This window comes from Pseudonaja textilis, chromosome 1 (assembly GCF_049901715.1).
Source record: "Pseudonaja textilis isolate UNSWEBS1 chromosome 1, rPseTex1.2, whole genome shotgun sequence".
NCBI classification, from domain to species: Eukaryota; Metazoa; Chordata; class Lepidosauria; order Squamata; family Elapidae; genus Pseudonaja; species Pseudonaja textilis.
In genome coordinates, this window is record NC_141990.1 from 94625062 (window position 1) to 94647142 (window position 22081).

At 35.6% G+C, this 22081-nt stretch overlaps 1 protein-coding gene across 3 annotated transcripts in view; it reads left to right on the forward strand.

Annotated features, from left to right (window-relative positions):
• Positions 1-22081, forward strand: part of TBC1D32 (TBC1 domain family member 32) — a 96674-nt gene that overhangs the window by 48750 nt on the left and 25843 nt on the right. For all 3 annotated transcript variants that reach the window (XM_087941977.1, XM_087941981.1, XM_087941980.1), the window contains 7 exons: positions 2209-2325; positions 3164-3252; positions 9168-9290; positions 10152-10260; positions 12942-13035; positions 16240-16365; positions 21968-22051. In XM_087941977.1, the coding sequence (XP_087798103.1) occupies positions 2209-2325; positions 3164-3252; positions 9168-9290; positions 10152-10260; positions 12942-13035; positions 16240-16365; positions 21968-22051 (742 nt within the window). The remainder of the gene's footprint in view (positions 1-2208; positions 2326-3163; positions 3253-9167; positions 9291-10151; positions 10261-12941; positions 13036-16239; positions 16366-21967; positions 22052-22081) is intronic.

Genomic DNA, 22081 nt, shown 5'->3' on the forward strand with positions numbered 1-22081 from the left:
ATGTGTAATCACTTCAGGATATTTTTAGCTTCAGTATGTATCAGTCAATCCTGTTTTATTATCTCAGCCAGAAGCCATAATACCAAATGCCTTTACTAACAACTACAAATAAAAACAATTATCCAGATAAAAATGATTTCCATATAAAATCATGATTGCTTTTTGTTTTTACAAATATTCATCACTCAGCAAATAATACGTTCTTTGTTAGAATGTAAACAAGCATACTTTGCAAAGTAATATTAAATGACTACTGCGGTAAAACGAAATTGCTGTTGCTTTGTGAAGCATCAAGTTCTTTCCTGCATTCTATTACAAGCCTCACTTTTTATTTGTATGCAATACAGCAATAATTTTCTTCACTGATTTTTATTTGGCCAGCTTCTATGTTGAGTGTAAGAATATGTATATTTTGCTTCATTTTGTTTTTAAATTGGTTCTGCAAGCTGAGTAAAAAGAGTTTGGTTAGTTTATTATGTCCTTAGACTGTAAGAGTTCTGGAACAGTCCATGAGGAAGGGAGGGAGGGAGGGAGGGAGGAAAGGAAGGAATGGAAGGAAGGAAGGAAGGAAGGAAGGAAGGAAGGAAGGAAGGAAGGAAGAAAAGACAGACAATACATGGCCTCTTGGTGGCATTTGCCACCCAAGGAGCAAATAAGTGTTATATGCTGTCAGTTTTTGTCAGTGTTATTACCAGTATAAAAGAGTGTTTAGTCCTCTTTAGTTGAGACAAGAGGTAGCTGGATGCACCAACATTCAAACTTTGGCAGCCTCTGTTGTTACTGTTCTTCATTTACTACCTAATTGCAAAGTTGGCTTTAAATACTTGATCTACCATCCATTTAAGTTTTCCTTCTAATTGGTAAATTTAATTTGAGAGCCTGGACTTCAGAAATTGGGAAATGAAATGCTCCTGACCAGATTTACAGTTTAGAGGTTCTTCTGGAACCAATCTTGATATTAGATTGGCACATGTTGGTAAGGAGGGCATTTATTACCAGTTGCATCTATTTGTGGATGGGCTGAATGCTAGACCTGGTGTTACATATACTAGTAACCTCAATTTACAATCCATTCTTCATGGGATAGCCCTGGAAGATGTATTTATCTGTCTATATTTTAAACAAATTATGAGGCCTCCCACAGAAGTGATTCCGGGCAGCATAGAAAATTAAAGCCAACAATTAAAACATAATAATTGCCCAGTTTCACACACAGCAGATTCCAGTTTATAGTCAGTCAGGAGAACGTAACCTCCCAATATTAGGGAAGGTTAATGAACACCACCACCACCACCACCACCACCACCACCACCCGTCTGGGGGAAATTGTATGGAATGTGGCATCTAGATTGAGTTGTACTTTCATAGTCCCTGTGTTGAAACAGCAAAGTGGGTTATTCTTTGCTTTTCAAGCTCACTAAAATCTTATATGTCTTGGACCCAGATTACTTAGAAGACTGCCAGAACTAGGGATGGGAAACCTTAGCCCTTTTATGACTTGTGGACTTCAACTCCCAGAATTCCTGAGCCAGCATGGGCCTCATAAAAAGGCTAAGGTTCCCCACCCCTGGCCTAAACCATGCAGCCTGCCACCTTTCCTACCTTTTCAGGAGGGTATGTTTTTGCAGGTCTACTGCCATACTCAACAGTTAATTCTGCTAACTCAACGGCTAATTTTGTTTTTTATATAGCAGGCCTTGAATATAGAATGGCTTGCTGATGAAGCCGAGACTGGTTTTGTCATTACAATTAAGGGAGTATTTCTTATCCAAGTCTTTTGAAGATATTTTAACCAGATTTTTATTCTTTGGGAGGGGTGGCGTTGTTATATTTTCATGCTTGTGTGTCCCTTATATGAAGTGACCAGCTTTTTAAAAATCTGTTTTAATTTTAGGAATTTGCATTAATTTCAGAAAGTTAGACTTCTTGTTGCCTGATTGGATTCCTCCTACTCTATAATCCATGGAAGGCACCCTGTGAATAATTAATTCATTGATAAATAATTACCCATTGTTAGTCTTGCTCTTTTTTCTTTTTGCTGTATGTGTGTCTCAAAAGCTTTAATTGAAACTAAGAAGCCAAAAGTGGTGTGATAAAATTTTGAATATATTATATATTTTCCCCAAAGTAAATGGTAATGCTCATGTAACAAAATCTTTAAATGAATCTCCATTATTATTGTCCTGTCAACTATACTACTATCCTCAGTTTTTCCTAGCACTGATAAATTTGCTGTCCTGCCCTGCTGTTTATGAACTGATAGGTGATCAAGAGATACCTAATAAAGCAGAGTATTCTCTTCGTGAAGTTCCTACAGATGTTGTTGTAAGTAGTGTTTTTTCTTATCCTCTTAAAAAGATACTTGGAATGATTCTTTTGCAAGGAATGATAAAAATATAATGTTTTGATTTTCTACTACATTGGCAATAAATCTTGAATATATTTTTGGTAGTTTTATTACATGCAGCATGAGGGCAGTCTGTGTGCAGATTACACTTATACTCTTTTCCATAATCATAGCAAAAATTTAATTTGCAAAAGCTACCTTCTTTTGTGTTGGTACAAATATGCCACCTAAATTGCAGGTATAATTATGGTAAGAAGTTATTTATATAATATAAATCATATATGTGAGGAAGCCTGTATAACTAAATAAATATGCTGTATAACTACTTTCCAGCTAGAGTTAGAAATCCTTGGTTTCTTTTCATTGGTCTTGGCAGGCCAAAAATTGTGATTTTAGTTTACTTTTTGAAGGGTAAAGAAGTGTCTGCTTGAAACTTGTGCTTTGGTCATAGGTAACTCAGCTGGAAAGGTCTTTCACATTTTTCTTTTTTTAAAAAAGCAGCTTTATTTCTCGACCTAATATCAGAAGGGAATTTGTGTGTGTCTGTGTGTGGGTGTGTGAATGTGTGTGTGTATCAGACTGTGTATCATCTATTAATCTGTCATCTATATCCATCTGTTTGTCTGTCTATTTAATATGTCTGTCTGTCTGTCTGTCTGTATCTATCTATCCATCTATCAATCTATCTATTAAAGCCTAGAACATCTAAAGGTATTTTCATGAAGTATTCATATACTTTAAACACAGCTTTTAAAGACTAACAGCAACTGAAGCATTGACGATCAAAAGTTAGTAAAACCAGTTTTTGTATTTCAGGATATAATTGACAGGCTTATAGTTGTTAACACTGAAGCTAAAATCCATTCATTATTCAACTATGAGCAGTCTCATATCTTTGGACTGAGGTAAGATGCTTTCTTATCTGATTTATTTAACAAGGTAAAATGTATAACTTTTTCTCCTTCTTGTTATTTTTTATTGCCAGTGCCAATTAAAATGAATTCTCAAGAATCCAGGCAAAGTGAGAAGGAATATGTAGACAAGTAAAAAAATCTCACATTGATATATAATATGCATATAACTATGATATTCAGTATTTGATTAGCTAGAAATACACAGCCAGCAAGTATTTCATTTTCTGAGAGATCTCTTTTCGGAGCCAGATTCTTCTGAGACTTGCAGAATCATGATCTGAGAATGGAACTTTGTGTGACTGCCTTTTTCTCATTTTAATTACAAGCTTTCAGATCGTAGGTATTGTCCTTGGATGTATTTCTCAAATCCTTCTGCATTTCTCAATCCTTCAACATAACCTACATATCATGCCATACACTTGGAAAATAGATCACAACATGCACCTCAGCCTCTTGCAGCTGATGTCAATGTTGTGTAGGCCAGATGTTTTCTCTAATAGGCATGAGGATTTATAAATCTTACTAATGTCTAAGATGTCCATTTTCTGCTTAAAGTTGGCTACACCTAAGTGAACAATGTGTTCTCTTCTTAGAAGAACACAGGAGACACACGTTCAGATACCTGGCAATGCTGCTTAATCACTGCAATTGTCTAGGGTGTTTGTTTCACAAAATCGTTATCTGCAGTATTATGAAGGAACATGGGAATATGCATTTCTTCTTTCATACTGCTTATCTTTTCCCCAAAGCTACCATTTTGAGGGATGGCTGCGCTTGGGAGAATTTGCAGCAGTTGTATAGATAGATGCCTGTTTGATAAGATTGCTGGGGAGTCTTTAAAAAAAAAAAAGATTTCCCCATAGATTTCAGTTCAGAAATCAGCAGTTTCCCAGTCTCTCTGACAGCAGTTCATTAACACTCTTGAGAATGTGTAGCATTTCCCCAAAGTAAGTAACTCAGCATGTTCTCAAGTAAATGTGCTAAAGTAATTGTCATTCAGTTATATATACATGTCCTTTCTGAGCATAATGATAAGCCCCAAGTTAATTTTAGCTTTTGATTTGTACCTGAAGTGCCACAAGGCTTTCTCGGTGCATAAGGATTTTAAATTGGATTCTCTGTTTTGAAGATGCATTATCTGGATTAAAACCATTATTCTCTTCCAGTAATCTTGCAACCCGTCAAGACTAGTTATTAATATAGTTGTTTTAGTTCAATCCCTATATCAGATATTTTATTGTTGGTCTTCGTTGCCTCTCTTAGGAGAGCACACAGTATGGAGAGTTGCTGCAAGGGAGTTGCAGACGGTACTTTATTTGTGCTCCCATGAGTTTGAAAACACATTTTTGGAATTGAAACAGAACCGCTGTGTGGCTTTAATAATCAGCCATCTTATTACCTCTATTTTTGTTTTATGTTTGTTGGAAATTCTACTGCAGTCGCTCCGTTTTTATTTAAAAAAACAAAGCAAGTGTGATTTATTCTAGTTTCCAAATTTAAGTGAACTTTTAAATATATTTTATATAACATCTTTTCCAGTAGTTCTGAAAAGCATTTAAAATACCCTAGAAAATTGATAGGTTGTCACTTTTATTGATAATATACTAATCATGCAATATGCTGGACTTTAATGAATAACATTCTATTAGTTTCTCATTTGATTTTTCTCTAAACAGCATTTATGAGGGGAAAATATGCCTCTGAATACATATAACCAAGAATGAAATAAAGCACCTGTTACTTACTAAAATTGAGAGAATTTAACAAAAATGAATTTAGAACAGCATAATAATTAGAAATGGTTATCAACAATTTTCTTGGTATTTAAATTATACTAGTGATTTAATTTGCCTACAATTTTTGTACCCTGCTCCAGTCCAAAGACCCTGTTATTCAATGTTATTTACAGCAACATATTAAAATTGTTAACACACCCCAATGAGCACCCATAAACTATTAAAAGCATAGTGGAATAATGTTGTTTTAATTGCTTTATGGAGAGCCAAGAGTCCACAAACCATTGAAGAAAACTATCTAACCCATACTCCATGTTATTCTTGTGGGTGGGTTAATGCCAATATTTACGATTTATTTTTGATGCAATCGATTAAATTGTCAAAGATATTATGGCTGTAAAAAGCCATTGATGCATTTTTTGTTAAAGTTTGCACTGATTCCTGAGTACACCATAGCACTGTTTTCCCCAAAAACGTGATTTGTTTTAAATAATTCATACTTAGCTTTTCAGAGTTGAAACATTATAAAATGACATGGTCATAAGTCATATACCTATGAGGGATTATATTTGTTGCATAAATATTTACATACACATTGAACACCTAAATATTTATTAAGCTTACAATATCACTCCTTGAGATATACCAACAAATGAATGATGTTTCTGAAGTTTATGGAAAATAACTTTATGAATAAAACATAAAACATGTTGTTAGGACAAAAATAGTTATTTTTGTATTGCCTGTAGTAGCTTTGTGCTATTATTTACACAGAAACTTAGATATACAAGATCTCAAAGTTCGACTTGGCTCCTTGCAGTTACTTGGGCATGTCCATACAATTTTCTAGGCAGCATTTTCAAAATTTTGCCATTTTTAGCAGCAAACAAATAAGAAGAAAAATAATCTATTGCTATTTTCCCATGAAAATAGGTTCTTAGAAAAATAGCATAGCTAAGATCAAGCTCTATGATACACATTAAAGTGATTTTTTTTGAATTTTCAAAAAAGAATAAAGATTGCTTCCAGTAACCATCTCTTCCCAGTGGCCTGCAGAAACTAGAAAAGTTTTTGTTCCATAAAATAATAAGAAGTCCTTTCCTTTCCTTATCCATTTTTCTCAAAGATATGGGTAACACATTTAAAAATTGTTCAGTTTGGGGTTGCACAATTTCTTTTTTTTTTTTCACCTGATTTTGATTGATTTAAAAACTAGAATTGTAGCAGCACCAGATTTCTGTAGCTACATAGAGTTGGCTAAAGTTACTCAGGTCACCTCCGCTTTTAATTAAAAGCTTTCTACTTGCAGGTTCTATTCTTTTTACAGTTTTCTATACCACACATGTACTACGTCAATTCTGATGAATTTCTTTTTCAATACATAAAAGATTGATGCTTGAAAAATGATAGAAAGAGTTCACATTTTTGTGGGAGTAGAAACTTAAAATAGGGTCCTGGATCCAGTTGATAGTCTTCTTGAGAGAAAGCACCAAGAAACAATATAAGTCAATGGGATTTTTTTATTATAATCAAATATCGCAGAAGAATTTTGACCACAGAAGGCATTGTGTTGACTTCAAGGGTGGGGTTCCACTAGTATAACAACCAGTTTGGTGATTGTGTGCTTCACGCGCACACGTGCGCTCCACATTTAGAAAAGTACTAATACTTAACCTTCTATAGCAGCCCCTGTGAATAAAACAGCTGAGGTGCGGCAAACTGCTCTGCTGTGTGAATCAGCTGTGCTCTAAACAAAGGAAATGAAGCACAGAAAAGAGCAGGAGCGGGTGGGCGGGTCCTCATGCTCGTTGCAGCGAACCGGTTCACTGCCAGCTAATCTTCGAAGCAAGGGATTTGCCCGAAGCAGTCTGAACCGATAGAATCCCACCCTTGGTGGGCTTGTGGTTATGGTTATGACATATTAGTATATTGAGGACCTCTGGAACATGAAATGATAGAAGTGATGCCTAGTGTGTCACTGGAAGAAAACAAAACATAATGGATCTGAATGAGCTTTGGAGCTATGTTATAGCAAAAAGAGATAAAACACCTTTATTTCTGTCTTACATCCTGCATCGTCGGGTTGCTTTCCAATGTTTTAGGATAGGAAATTCCCTTTTGGGCATAGTCAATATCAAGAATTGACACCTGGTTACAATGGCCCATTGGTAGAGCATTTTAATTACAAAGTTATTCCGATTCACTCCAGTCATCTATGGAGATTCCCAGTCATACAGGTCATGGTTGTCTCAAAGGTGCTTTTTCAAGAAGCACCTGGAGTTTCTTGTCCAGTGGCCTCTTAAAAAAGCACCTTAGGGATTCACTCCAGTCTTGATTCCACAGGGCCAAAATAGAAGCAAGGTCTGGGGCACTCTCTTGTCACGTTATTCGGAACTTCTGTGTCCTGGTATCCTGTGATTAAGTGGGTAGGATGTTTTGTAAGTCTGTTTTAACATAGGAGCTGGACCTTTGCCCTTCTTGGCTTCTGCAGACTGCTGGGAAGAGGTGGTTACCTGAATCTCATTGTGGGAAGGGTTGTTGCTCACAGCCTTGAAAGAAGCTAAGTGTGCCCATCATTAAGATGTTTCTTCTTGAATCCATAAGTGTTAGATAACTGCTGCCTGGTCTCCTTTCTTTTTTAGGAAAGATTGTCAAAATGATGGTGGGGCCAACTCTGAAGGAAGCAAATTATCAGAATCCTTTGCATGCAGGGTTAAATTCACTCTAATGTTGACTTTTGTCAAAACTTGGAGGAGCGAACTGTGTCTATCCTTGTCCTCTTAGACTTCTCAATGGTCTTGGATACTATCAACATGATATCCTACTGGATATGAGAGGATTGGGGTACAATGCTACAGTGGTTCCCTTTCTTCTTTAATTCCATTTAGTAGTAGTTTAGAAAAGAGATTGGTGTAGAGTCCACTTCATTTAAATCAGTTTTCCTCCCCTATTTTTTAATATTTATGTGAAGTTGCTAAGGGAGGTAATTCAATATTTTTTATATTAGTAGTAGGGTGACGATACCTTGCTTTACATCATGACCTTGGATTGTAGGAATAGCAATAGCACTTAGACTTATATACCACAATGTTTTACAGCCCTCTCTAAAGCAGTGTCAGCATATTGCCCCCAACAATCTGAGCCTTTATTTTACCAACCTCAGAAGGATGGAAGGATGAGTCAACCATAAGCCAGTGAGACTCGAACTGTTGAACTGCAGTACTGCATTCTAATCATTGTGTCATCACAATTATGCTGGAGATGCTATTGAATTCTGGTGATTGAAGTATACACATTTTAAGTTGCCAAGTTTGAATATAGACTTAGAACAAAGCTCTTTCATAGAGTACCTGGGGACTGGTGCCATTTATTGTTTCTTTCCTGTTTCTTTTTATTTTTTGAAATACAATTTTTACAATCAACATTTTAATGTCTATAACTGTAAACCACTGAGATTCCTTAACTGGATTGCAGTGGGATATGAATATAAGAAATGAATAATTCCTGGGGGGGTGCTTAGATAATGTAATTAATTTTAATTAATTTATCTTTTTATTGGGGAAATAGATTTTTATTTCTGCTTTAGTGAAAACCAGGGCCTTGATGGAGTGGCTAGAGCAATGTCAAGTAACTTTAAATGTGTGGACATCAGCATGGATAGTTGGAGAATTCTGGGATTTGAAGTCACCAAGGTTGAGAAATATTGGGCTAGATAAACTTTATTTAATGTATTTATCAAATTTATATAGCCACTCATCTTCACAAAGGGTAATTTCAATAATAAATGAAAGGTTGAAAATAATTGCATCAATTGATACCTTTTATATCTGTTATAGTTATCTTTTGCCTGGTGTGTATTCAAATCAGTCCTGGCATCTTAGAAGGATCACACAAAAAAAAAGGAAAATACAAAGCTGTTCATCAGAATAGATGATAATAGCTAAGTGGATGAATAGCCTGTCTTTGTACAAAGTTGACTTACATGCAATGTTTTTCCAGCTCAAAATGCATAAAAAATTAATTTTCATACCAAGTGGGGATAACAAACAATATTAACCTTCCATATCATGTTACTTCATCATATATAAAGAACAAGCTGAGTCTGAAATTTTTAACATCTCTGTATCACCAAAACTTCTAACTGTCATTCCTATATATTGTGCTTTACAGGTTATTAAATGTGCTATGCTGTGATCTAAATACCCTTCTGCTTCTAGAATCTCAATACAAGGTATCAGAAGTGCTTTTAGATGCTCAGAATGAAAATGCCATCAGTATTTCTGAAACTCCTCGGTAAGAAACAATAATTTAAAATGATGTGACTCTAAAACATGGTTCTCTGTATTCTTCCTGGTCCTCTGTGCATATTTAAAGAGTTCCAGTTTGGAGTAGTAGTTAGGTTCTGATCTAGAAACCAGGAGATTATGAGTTCTGAAACACCCTTAGAAATGAAAGCTGGGTGACTTTGTGTCAGACACACTCTTTCAGCCCAACTCACCTTACAGGGTTGTTTTTTCTGGAAAAATAGGTGGGATAAATGTAGTAATAATAGAAAAGTACTGACTTCTATGAATAGACATTCCAATATTATAGCTTACTCTTGTTTTCTTAAAGCTTGTCTCTAAAGGAATGATTAGCATCCATGCATCTGTCCATCTGTTATCTGATTGAAGATGTCAACCACTTCCAATTTTTATCTTCTGTTTTATAAGACGCTCTTAAGAAGTAGTGTTAATGTAGCTCAGAAACCAGATGATTAATCTAAATACTATATAGCAGGGGTCCCTGGACACAGCATGCTAGAAATGGGCCACGCATACAAGCGAAACCCCATCTGTGGGTTGCAGACAGCACACAAACTACGCCTTCTCCAATCCACAGAAAAATCTCTCTCCATGGAACGGTCCCTAGTGCCCAAAAGGTTGGGAGCCACTGTTGTACAGTATAGACCTGTAATAATTCGTGTGACATTATTGTATTGCCAGATAAGGAAGCTTATGTAATGGAAGGAATAGGTGTATGCCTATTCCCCATTTTTGTAATTGTAATACCAATACTGCAAATGGATGGAGCTGTTTTGTGGATGATCTGGATCCCAAGTATTACATTTTGAGTTTTTCAGTCATTTCTCAATTCAGTTTTGTTTTGCTGCAGGCAATTTATAATCGATGGCTTATCGGTTGAGAGAAACCATATTCTCGTTAGAATAAGTCACGTCGGGGGCCCCACCGAACGGATCTTGCCTCCAAGAGTACTGCATAAGGTTGTAAATGTGTTTTATGTTTTCCTTTTCATCTAGCCTCACTTTAGGTAATAGTTGCAGTTGATTATTTTCTCTTTTATTTAATCAATGATTTGTTTAAAACTTCTGATGCTCTTCTTGGCAGCTGTAAAAAAAATCCCTCAGTGTCATCATACTTCTCATAACTTCTGAGTTTATGGCCCTGATATGCATTACTTACACAGTGTTCAAGTTTATTCCCCAAATATATGCAAGATATTAAACTTCCAAAGTTGAAGACCCCAGATGCTGAGAATCTATAGCAAACCCGAGCTACCACGACTCTGAGTAATCTTTCTACATCAGGGGTGCTTAAATTTGGCCTGTGGGACCGCCCGGGAATCAGCAAAGGACCGGCCTGCAGTGCCTCTGCCAGCAAAAGCGGAGCTCTGTTTTCACTGGCAAAGGGTTGCAGCAGGCCGGAAAATGGAGCTCCGGAAGTCCGTTTTCGCTAGCAGCGGGCCACCACTGGTACCCCTGACATGAGTGATGTTGAGCTAGCCACGCCCATGTCTGCCCCCTAAGGTCAAACACAACCTTAATGCGGCCCTCAATGAAATTGAGTTTGACGCCCTTGCTCTACATGCATGCATTTTTTAAAAATTTATTGCACTTCATTTCATTTTGATTAACTCTGTGTTTAATTTTAATTAATTAGCTATATAATTATAGGCTGTTTCAATCTGAAAAAGCCAATATGAACAATATACCAATACAGTAATTATAATAAATAACCATATACAGATAGTCCTTGACTTACAACAGTTTGTTTACTGACTGTTTGAAGCTACAACAGTACTGAAAAATACTGACCATTGCAGCATCCTCATGTGCGTACGTTTGGATGCCTGAGAACTGACTCACATTTATGACAGTTGCAGTGTCCCAGAATCACATGATCCCCTTTTGTGACCTTCTGACAAAGTGAATGGGAAACCAGACCCAGCAAACAGTTGTGGTACTAATTTAAGAATTGTAGTGATTCATCTCACAGATGGGGCAAGAAAATGGGGCAAAGCTCACTGAACAAATTTCTCACTTAGCAACATAAATGTTGGTCTCAATTGTAGTCATAAGTTGAGGACGGCCTGTAAGTTATAAGGTTTAAACATAGCAACATCCGTCCATTTTTAGCAGCAACAAAATTTCTTTAGTCTCTGAAGAAATCTTGAAACAATCAGAAGTGGTTCGGCCTTCAGAAGGCCACAAAAACAGAGCTACCCTTTTTTCACGGGGTTTGCTGCTTCAAAGGAAGGCCTTCTGAAAGAAAACTCTGTTTCTGTCAGTACTTCGTTGACATCATGATAGGTAGCTGACTTTGAACAGGCATTGTCTATGCACTCTGATGGGCCGGAGGGAGAACCGTGTGGGAAAGGGAATCTTGGAGATACCCAAGCCCTGAGCCACATAAGACTTTAAAGACCGGCACCTTGATGGAAATAACACTGACAGCCAATGCAGCTCCCATAACAGTATTATATGGCAGTAGTGAGACTTTCCAATAAGCCCAAGGGCTGCTGCATTTTTCACCAGTTGAAGTTTTCGAATGGTCACCCATGTAAAGTGAATTGCAGGAATCCAATTGTAGTAGTCACTCCACCATTTTTTCAGGCATTTTCTCCTGAAAGGGAAAGTTGAAAATAGGATTATAGTTGTCCAGAGCTAAAGGATTTGGGATACATAGTTAAGGAGGGAATAAAATAATGCCTTTTAAAAGATCACTGGAATTTTTAATTCCTGAAGAGAAGTGTTGCTTGTATACTGGGTTCAAATTCTTGCTTCATCAGTGGCCAGATAACTAGCCAGAAAGATCAGGGACCAAGTTCCTAGATGGCAAAACTAGAATGTTGTCCACTTTCTCATGACACAAATATCAGGAAACCTCCAAGTAACTCCTAAAGATGTCAACTCTTGTCATGTCGTTAGATACTATTCACCCTGTTTAGCCTGGAGCTAATGTGAGTGATTTTATTCACCAAACCATCAGCTAAACAATAACAAGTTGCTCTTACTGGGTCTTCCATCCAGAGGTGGTATTCAGCAGGTTCTGACCAGTTGTGGAGAGCCGGTAGCGGAAATTTTGAGTAGTTCAGAGAACTGGCAAATACCACCTCTGACTGGAGATTTTACAGTATTCTTCCCCTGCCACGCCCACCAAGCCATACCCACAGAACCCGTAGTAATTTTGTTTTAATCCCACCACTGCTTCCATCCTGTCCTTTCCAAGGTGGATTAACATCATTTTAAAGAATTTAAATAATAAATAAATAATAAACATCATTTTAAAGTGTATAGCTGACTGACATCACATAGGTGTAATATGGATAATGGGTGTCTTGGCTATTTCACATATTAATTATATCTGTAAAACACTGATTTGTAATACTTCCATTATGTAGTGTTTGTTTTGCGTATTCCTCTATTATCTTTCATAATTATCTATGCATTTTTTATAGACCAACATAGTCTATTTCTGCTTGTCAACTCAATGTATAAAATTAGGAGTGATATGTTTTTTAATAATAAAATTTAAGTGTAGCGCCAAGATTAGTATGTTTAAATTAAGATACTGATTCTTTGTTATTCACTGAGAGCTTAAATTAGTTAAATGAGTTGAACAAATTATATAACATAATTTTCTTCTTCTCTATGCTCTTCTTTAGGGTGATGATCCATATCCTTGGCCAATGTTTTCGTCATATCCTTTGCCAGCATGCTATCTTGCTGAATTTCCTAGAAAAAACCATTCAAGGAAAGGTACATTGTGGTTATATGAAGTACTACAAAAATATAAAGTATCCACTGTTTAATGAGGGTGCAATTTCCTGTTAACTACAGTACTATATATTCTCTGTAGTTTTTTGGTAGTTCAGCGATCTTTATAACTTCATTTTTTTTTACACATTGAAACCACTCCTTAGGGGAAATTCCTGTATGTGAGATGAAATATACACATTGTTTATGAGGTAATGGAAGGTTTTTGGATTCACTATATTTTCTTTTATCTTTTGGCTTGTATGTTGTCATTGAGATGCAGCGTGATTCTGTTTACTGTTGAATTATACACTATCACAAACGTAGCAATCACACCAAGCACAATTTGAGTGGAAGGAAACAGAACATGTGGAGATACTTGTCCAGACAGATACTGCATTCAGTTCATAGACTCTAAGCGTGTAAGGTTTTTTTAATAGAACAAATACATAAAATATTTTCTTTGTTAACTCTGCAAAGCAAGGAATTTTCCTTCACTTGATTATTGTTCCAAGGGTAGTATTTATTCCCTGGAGAAGATCAGAATCAAGTTATCTGTATCTATTATACTTTTGTTTTAGATTGAAATATAATTATTCTTTAGGTGTATAACATCTTGTTTTCATACTTAAGTATGTTAATAAGCATTGGATCAAGAGGAAATAACTTTGTTATTCTCTGAATTTAATATGAACACAGCAAACATTTTTAAAATATAATTTTATTGAAAAGTTTAAAAACAAAAGTAAAAACTAATATAAACTATTAGAATAGTTTAAATATGAACTATTAGAATAGAAAAAAATGAATATTTTTGTTTAATAAAAAGTATTATCCTCATTTGCAAATTATTATTTTATTTGGAAAGATCCATTTGAAATGGGGTAATAGCAATCTGATATTAAATAAAGGTAGAAATATGCAAACTGTAGCACAAATCTTATCAATATAGACAAGAGGAAAAAAAATCTTGATCACTGGGAATCCAATATAAGCTCATTTCTAAACAATAGATTGCTAAACAAACTTCTAATTCGAAACATCTCAAAGGAAATAGTTTTAAAATAAGTTAATTTATAATTAATATTATATACATGGGGGGGAATTGTGCATGTGTAAACAAACCATCTCAGATAGTATAAATGTAAAAAGAAACTCAAAAATCCTTCTTCTACTATATTTTACTCATTTAAGTGTATCCAGAAGTCTTTTCCTTCCAAATCTGAATGAATTAGCAGCATGCTGTATTGATATGCCATGCTTTCCTCCCTCAGTGTTTATCAGATTTGTAACTACGTGGATACCATTTTAGTTACTTGATATTTGGAAGCAGCTATGTAAATATTGTGTCAGACTAGAGATTGCAAAGATGAATAGATAGATAGCCTTTATAATGACTCCCATAGGGGGTTATGACATCTATCAATGAAATACAATATGAGGTGACGGCTTTTCATCTGGACTGCAGCTAAAACAGGCCCCAAGGAAGCAAAACGATCACTTTTATATGCTTAGAGGAATCTTAACTTTTCATAGAAGTAGAATCAGCCTTGGGAGGGAATTCATCCTGAAAGTAGCCCAAATTAAACTAAGAATAAACATTCTCAATAACCACAGAATGCTAAATGTTTTCTGAGATGAAAAAATAAACTAGGGGGAGTGATATCTGAGTGGAGTAATATGAGAAAGTACACCGTGCATGGAAAGTGCAAAGGCTGAAGCTGGGGAGTATCTGAGCTGGACAGAAGTATTGTGTAAACACCGAGCAAATACCTGCCAGACTCACAGTAAAGGATGGCCATAGATCCATTGATTTGAAAGGGTAATAGGAAAGGGATATGATTGATATGTACAACCTGATTGTTATGTTCTGCAGTAGGCTAGTCTTTAAGTACATAGGCAGGCAGGCAGGTAAGTATATGCATTTTTTTCTTGCTTGCAGTAAAGCATCTTATCAAGTTGCATTCAGCCAGTGAAGCTTCTGCTATTATGAATGCAGGCTGAGTTTCTGGAGAACAGCCATATATTCCTGTCCCTGTGTAAAGCTTGACAGATAAGGACACACCATATTGCAACTATCAGAATAATCCTAATTGTGAATACTGTAATATTACCTAGAAAAGCTAACATATCTCTCTGAATAATTACAGGGGACGAATGGTTAACTCTAAAATCCCAAAACCCCAATTATGATCCCCTGAATAAATTTAGCATATATTTGTCATAGAATCAATGCTCATTTCCATGAGGAAATATTTCATTCTTTGATGACTTAGTGATTTCACAGTGACTAAATATTATATCAATTTGAACAGACTATAACTCCTTTTTCATCTACCTGTAGGTGAAAAATCAATCTAATTCCAGTTGCTAGAATTGGATCACTTTCTTGAATTTCATGTTAAAAGAGTTTGACTGTTTTTCATTTCTGAATTAAACACAGACTTTGATGCCTTTGATAGGAGATATTCTATCAGTCATACCAGCATTGAACTTGACTTCTGGCGATAACATCACCATTGCAATGGTGTTATCATTACCAGATAAAGCAGTTCAGCCTTCTCCCTGTTGCCTGTCACCATCTTGCCATCTTCTCCAAACAGTGGACTAATTCTTACTTGAACTTTCCTCTTTTTGTGCACATGTCCAAAGGATCCTTTTCTGTTATTTTTGGCATTCTTAGCAAATTTTAAATCAGTTGTATCCAACCTATGGTCCTAGACAATTAGTAATGCAGCCCCACAAGTTAGTTAAAAAAAGATTAAAAAAATACTAGTTTGTTATTTATGTACTTTAACTATATGATATATTTTATATCGGTGTAAGACAATTTCTCTTCACTCATTGTGGCCCAGGCAAGCCAAAAAGTTGGACACCCAAGCTTTAAATCATACTAAGCCTTAAGTTTCCTAATTCTTTCCTTGCAAATTTGGGTGATTTGGAAATTCTGCCTTTATTATATACCCTTCTTTCCCTTTTTGAAACTTATCTGCTGTTCTCAGTTTATTGGAGATACTTGGTTAAAAAAACTTTGATAATTATAGCTGTACTTTCCCAGTTTCAAGTTAGACCTGATTGCACAGTTAAAATAATTGTTTAAATGGTCTAGAAACCCTTTTCTTCAAATTTTAGGACAACAGAATAGTCCTAGCAAGAGACCTTTTTACCACTTTCAGAATTGCAATGGTATTTTCATCTTTGTTTCAGATGACGATGTTAGCAAACTTTTATCTGTATTAAAAAACCCAAATAAACAGACAGGATGGCTTGAAAATGTTCAAAGGCAGTTTTGTGAAATCATGCAAAAGAAACCAGATGTCATAAGTGGAGCCAGTAAGTTTATTTCTTTGTTTATTTATATACAAATACTCTTTTCAGGTAAAAGTTCAAGGAGACTGACAGGATTTAAAAATTAAAAAAGAAAATGTAAAAACAAAAATTAAAAGCAATGTCACTACTAATACTGAAATAGATTAACAAAGAAAAACACCCCTTTAGATGCACCTTTATGAATCTCCTAAATATCAGGAGAAAGGAGGCTGAAAAAGAAGTCAGAAATACATTTTGTAGTCCATAATTCCATATTTTTATCCAAAACCACTAACTTTTCTTTGTTTACTTATATTAATAGCTCTCACAACACAGCATGATATGTCTAGGATTTTAAAGAGGAAGTCTTTATATCCAAATGTTATTTATCTGATGGAAATTTATTTTGGAGGTTAGTGTTATGTTGGGAAGGATGTAGAAGTATGGTTGGTTCCAAGGTCAAAGGTAGGGTGCATAAGGATTCACTTTGTGTGAATGTGAATTTTGAGGGGAGGAAGCAAGAAGCCCAGCTGGATTTACTTTCACTTTTAAACTTGGTTGCAGAGAAAAATGAAAAGAGTTTAGTGAGACATATCCAGAGTAGTAGTATCAAAAAAAAAAAAAAGGAGGAAATGCACTGTCCCTACTAATTTGATTCTGGTGGTGCTTGCGTTGCTTCCAGTGTAGCCAGGAGTTTGGTTGCCTTGCCTTTATTTATTTTATCATATTTTTATCCTGCCTTTATTTATAAATAGCTCGCCAGTAGTGGTGAACATATGTAAGTTCCCTTCCTCCTATTTTTCCCGCAGCGACAATCCTGTGAGGTGAATTGCGCTGAAAGAGAATTATTGGGCCAAAGTCACCCAGCTAACTTTCATGCTAAGATGGGACTAGAATTCACAGTCTCCTGGTTTCTAAGCCAGTATCTTAATCACTACACCAAAATTATAAGCATACAAGCTTGTAAACCTACAGGGGGAGAATTGATAAAACCAAAGTGCAAAACTTGGGACTTGAAAGGCCCTCTAAGGCAACTTTGCACATACACACTCCCTTTCTCTGACATATCTGTCACCTCTCAGTTTTGCCATAGGCTGGACTTCACACCTGATCTTCAGCCTACTACTGCCTTCTTTCACTCCCAGCTGTTTCCTTTTCTTCCTCTTCCTTCTCTCACACTCTGCTGTGTTTTCCTGTCTTTTCCTCGCACCCATTAGCCTGTTGAACAATATCCCTTCCATGTGCAAGTTCTGATTGTATAAGAAAAATATCCTTAATGTAAGGCTTGCATTATAGCACATTTCTATTTTTAATCCTCTTGTTTGTCTAGCAGTTCTAAAAGTGTATTTAGGCAAGCTTTCAAAATATGTTAGAGCACAGTGTGCACCGCTAATTTGTGTGTTCATAGTATAGCACCAGCCTACACTTTGCCTTGAATAATGTCAATCAAGTGTAGCCTGACGAATATAAAAACATGTAAGCCCTTTCAGGGAAAACATTTACTTAATTTAAAAAAAAATGAAAACCGCAACTCTTGGTTTTTAAAATTAATTAACTGAAAGGAAATCAACTGAATTGGGTTTAAAATACGTGATATCAGTTATCTAAATGACTTTTCTGGGATGACAAACAAAAACAGTTTAAGAATATTTACTCTTGTTTACATCAAAATGTGAAGGCTGATATATTTCTTTGCTCGCAGCAGCAACTAAAAGAAATGACAAAGAAATACTAGTTGAGAAATAAATGCATGTGAGGACCATGCAGAAATCCAAATTTGAAGGGCAAAATGTGATTAAGAGCCAGCAATGGGCATGCACATAGTATTTCTAAGGAATTTCTTAAAACAGCTATAGGATTTATTTTATTTGTTTATTAAATTAATATGCCACCACTTCACTGTCAAGTGGCTTTGGGTGGCTTACAACATCCTAAAACAAGAATATAAAACATTAAAATGTTAAAGCATTAAAAATTAACAAAAATTGGTTAATTAAGAACCAATGCACAGTGGGGTGAAAATGGGACTTTCTTTGGGGGCCTTAAGCCAATTGGCAGAGCTAGGTTTTGAGAACCTTTAAGGAAGGCCAAGAGAATCTTGGAAAGAGTCATATTTGAATTATGAGGTAATTGACAGGGATTATGTGGGTGTTCATCCTCATGATCTTCAGATTGAGACCCCCGCAAAGCAATGGTGAAATTCAAAAATTTTCCCTACCAGCTCTGTAGGCATGGCTTGGTGGGCGTGGCTTGGTGGGACTCAGTCTCTAAAAGAAAGAAGGTGGGCGGGCTTGGGGGGGTTGGACTCAGTCTCTAAAAGGAAGAAGGCAGGCAGGCATGGGTGGGGCCGATTGATTCAAATCGTCTCTACCACCTCTCCTAAGGGGTAGGGAGGTGGCTGAATTTCACCACTGCCACAAAGCCCTCCAGTCTTTAAACAACATTGGAAAGGAAGTTCTAATTCTGAAAAAAAAAGTTGTGTGCATTTTCATCTTTAAAGAAAGTTTGAATCCACTAAGTATTTCTGGGTAACTTTTTATTCTGTACATACATTCAATGCTTAAAAAAGGACTAGCATTTTCCAAATGATTACACTTTTATATAGATATTAGACCAGTGCAGGGTAACTTAGATTTGCCTCGCGAGAGAGGGAAAAAAAGCCCTGTTGTGGCAACAAAGTTCTCATTCCTGAAGCAGATGCACCTACCCAAACCAGAAGTATTGTCTGTTTAGGCATTGTGTGTTCCAGCTTTGATAAGGATATGTTGGACAAGGCAAGCATTTTGTTTTTCAGGAACTCCTTCATGTAGGCCTTCTTTTCATTTTTTTTTTTTTAAATTGCAAACCCCCATGAGACCAAATTGCACGAAGGATAATTATATTACATATAGCAACATTGTGAACTTGAGGAAAATTGTTTAGCTTCTAAAATGAAATGTTCTGTGACAACTTTATTGAGTTATTGTATTCAAATGCTGTTTGTCATTGTTATTCATATTTCTCAATAATATATCTGGGAGTTCACGGGACGGGACGGGGGGGGGGGCGAAATTGATTGATGATTCATTCCCAGAACCACTTACATGATTATTATTTAAAGAATACTTTTTAAAAGATTAATACAAACTGGTTTCCCATTTTTCACACTTTTAAGCAGAAATTCTGTTGAATTTCAGGATTGTACTAACCATCCTGTAACTTATCCATCTCCTGGAAATGTAGGCATAACTTAGGACAAGGGCCATATGCTCCATCCCATATCTGGGTAGACCAGATTGCCCTGATAAAAAACACTTAATCTCTTCCCTGGTATAACTGACAAAAGCCCATGACTTAGAGGCTAATATATCTATCTAATATGTAAGGAATCCTGGTTCAAATCCCAGGAGGCTAGCTGATGAGAGCTAAATAGCTGAAAATAGATCTATACTAATCTCTCTTTATTTCTTTGTTAAATATAAATTTAACATTAATGTGTCCTCAGTTATGTGAAGCAATAACCCCCCCCCCCAAAAAAAGTGAACGCCCAGATTTATTATTGAGAAATATGAATAACATCGACAAACAGCATTCAAATACGATATCCCAATAAAGTTGTCACAGAACATTTCATTAGAACATCAGGTGAGACTAACTTATTTGATTTATTTCTCCATCTGATTCTTAGATTGGCTTTCCTATTATTCAGTGAGAATAAATATAGAAATAGAAATAATAGATTAGCAAAAGCTAGAAATTGTTATATTTCAATATTGAACCATTAGTAAACAGTAAAAAGAGCTGCTGGAAGTTTGCCTTGTAACCTCATACCGAATACAATCTTTAAAGCTAATTTCCTCAGCCTGAAGTTCTTTTTTTGAAAAACACTAGAAGCATGATCTACTGCAGAACTTGGACATTTTGATTACTTTCCATCTTTTGATAGATTGGATATGTTCCCATCTCCCAAACCCTGTTTTGCTGCATTTGCAGAAAATGCTTATTTGCTTCCTTCTTTTCAAGTACAAAAACTGGATGGGCAACAATCATGACTTCCATTTCAGGGCATGTTCTGAGTATCTATGTCTTTTAACATATGGATACCCATTGTAAACTGCAATTTGTAATACATTTACTCCAATAATATTTTATGTAATTAAAGTTTTATTAATCATTACAGATCTTTGTATTTTATTGCTGTACTTTCTGGCAATAGATCCTAATAAAAGTTTGAATTGATCTGGATATCCATTGTAAACTGCAGATTCTTGGCCATTATTTTTATGAGATTATGTGAGAACCAGAAGAAAAATCTAGGACATTCTTGAGGTTACATTTAACTTGGTCACCTAAGTGAAATGTAATGTTTTTCCCTGTTTAAGCGTTCTTTAGGGCAGATCCTGGCTTTAATGAGACTCATCAGATGAGTTGCCTTATAACTCAAACACATAAACAAGTGTTTATATTTGAATGATTAAAGCAGTTTTGTTGTTTTCAAAATACCTTGTAAAAGATACGGCTGCCTTAATGATTTGAAGAAAAGGCCTTAGCATTTCTGCCTATTACGAAGTGCCTTGTTCAAATGCTTTGGAGCATCTACATCAGGGCTGTCAAACTTGCAGCCGACAGCCCGGATGCATCACAGGCTGGCCACCCCCACGTCTGGTTTAGCGAAGGGGAAAAAGTCTCAATACGTCAGCTGACACCACCATGACGCCATGTGTTTGACACTCCTGATCTACATCTTTAGTATATATATATATATATCACATTCAATTTACAGTAGAATATATAAAGATTGATGATTCATTAAACGCATCACACATCTTTTTATAAATAAAGAGCATATATTTCTTTAAAAATGAAGTTGGCTTGCCCTATTATCAGTATCCATATTCACATTTTTTAAAAATGATAACATAGAATATTTTAGTACGTTTTATGAATATCTATTCCTTGTTGTCTATTAGATTTGGTGATTGTATATGAGAATAAGCAATGATCAGTCTAATTGTCAAACTTTTGTTACTACCATTCATAATAAAGCCATATTAATGGGACAATCAAAGGATCTTGCTTATACTAAAAGAAAATATCATTGCACATACTCTTTTTTTTTTGCCCTATAACATTTAGCATAGAGACATTACTTCAGGCAAAAATTCATATGGAATTTATCGCCCTTTGAGATAATCTTGCTGTCTGGAAAGTTACGTTTTATGAAAAAGATGTGGATGGCTGACCTAGAGCTGTTTATCACAAACTCTGAAATATGCTGACCTTTATATCAAAATGAAAGCTAAACTTTTGTCCTCAGTAGACAAACAGACAGTGAATGTAATTACAGCTAATTTTCCTTATGCTAAAACTGTCTGAAGCAATCCTTGGAGAATCTAAGCATAACAAATGTTTCGCTTTCAGTTTACACTGAATAGATTGTCAGTGAAGCCATTAACATTTTAATTTAAATTGGGAATATTATGAATACAAAACTAGATGTAAGTTTTGAATGGTTTTTGCTCTGCAAGTATGAATAAACATGCAGTTCAAATTGCTTTACTTACCTATATGCTTTAATTTAGTTGTTGCTTTGGTTCTGTTTTTTATTTTATGGTACTCTTGTTTTAATCATTTTGTCTTACTGCAGATTTGGCAGAATTAATTGAAAAAACTGTGTTGCACCTCTTTGAAATACCATCAGAACATTATTTCAGCAGCAAGGTATATGAAGGTAATTTTCCAATATTATTATTTTGCCTGC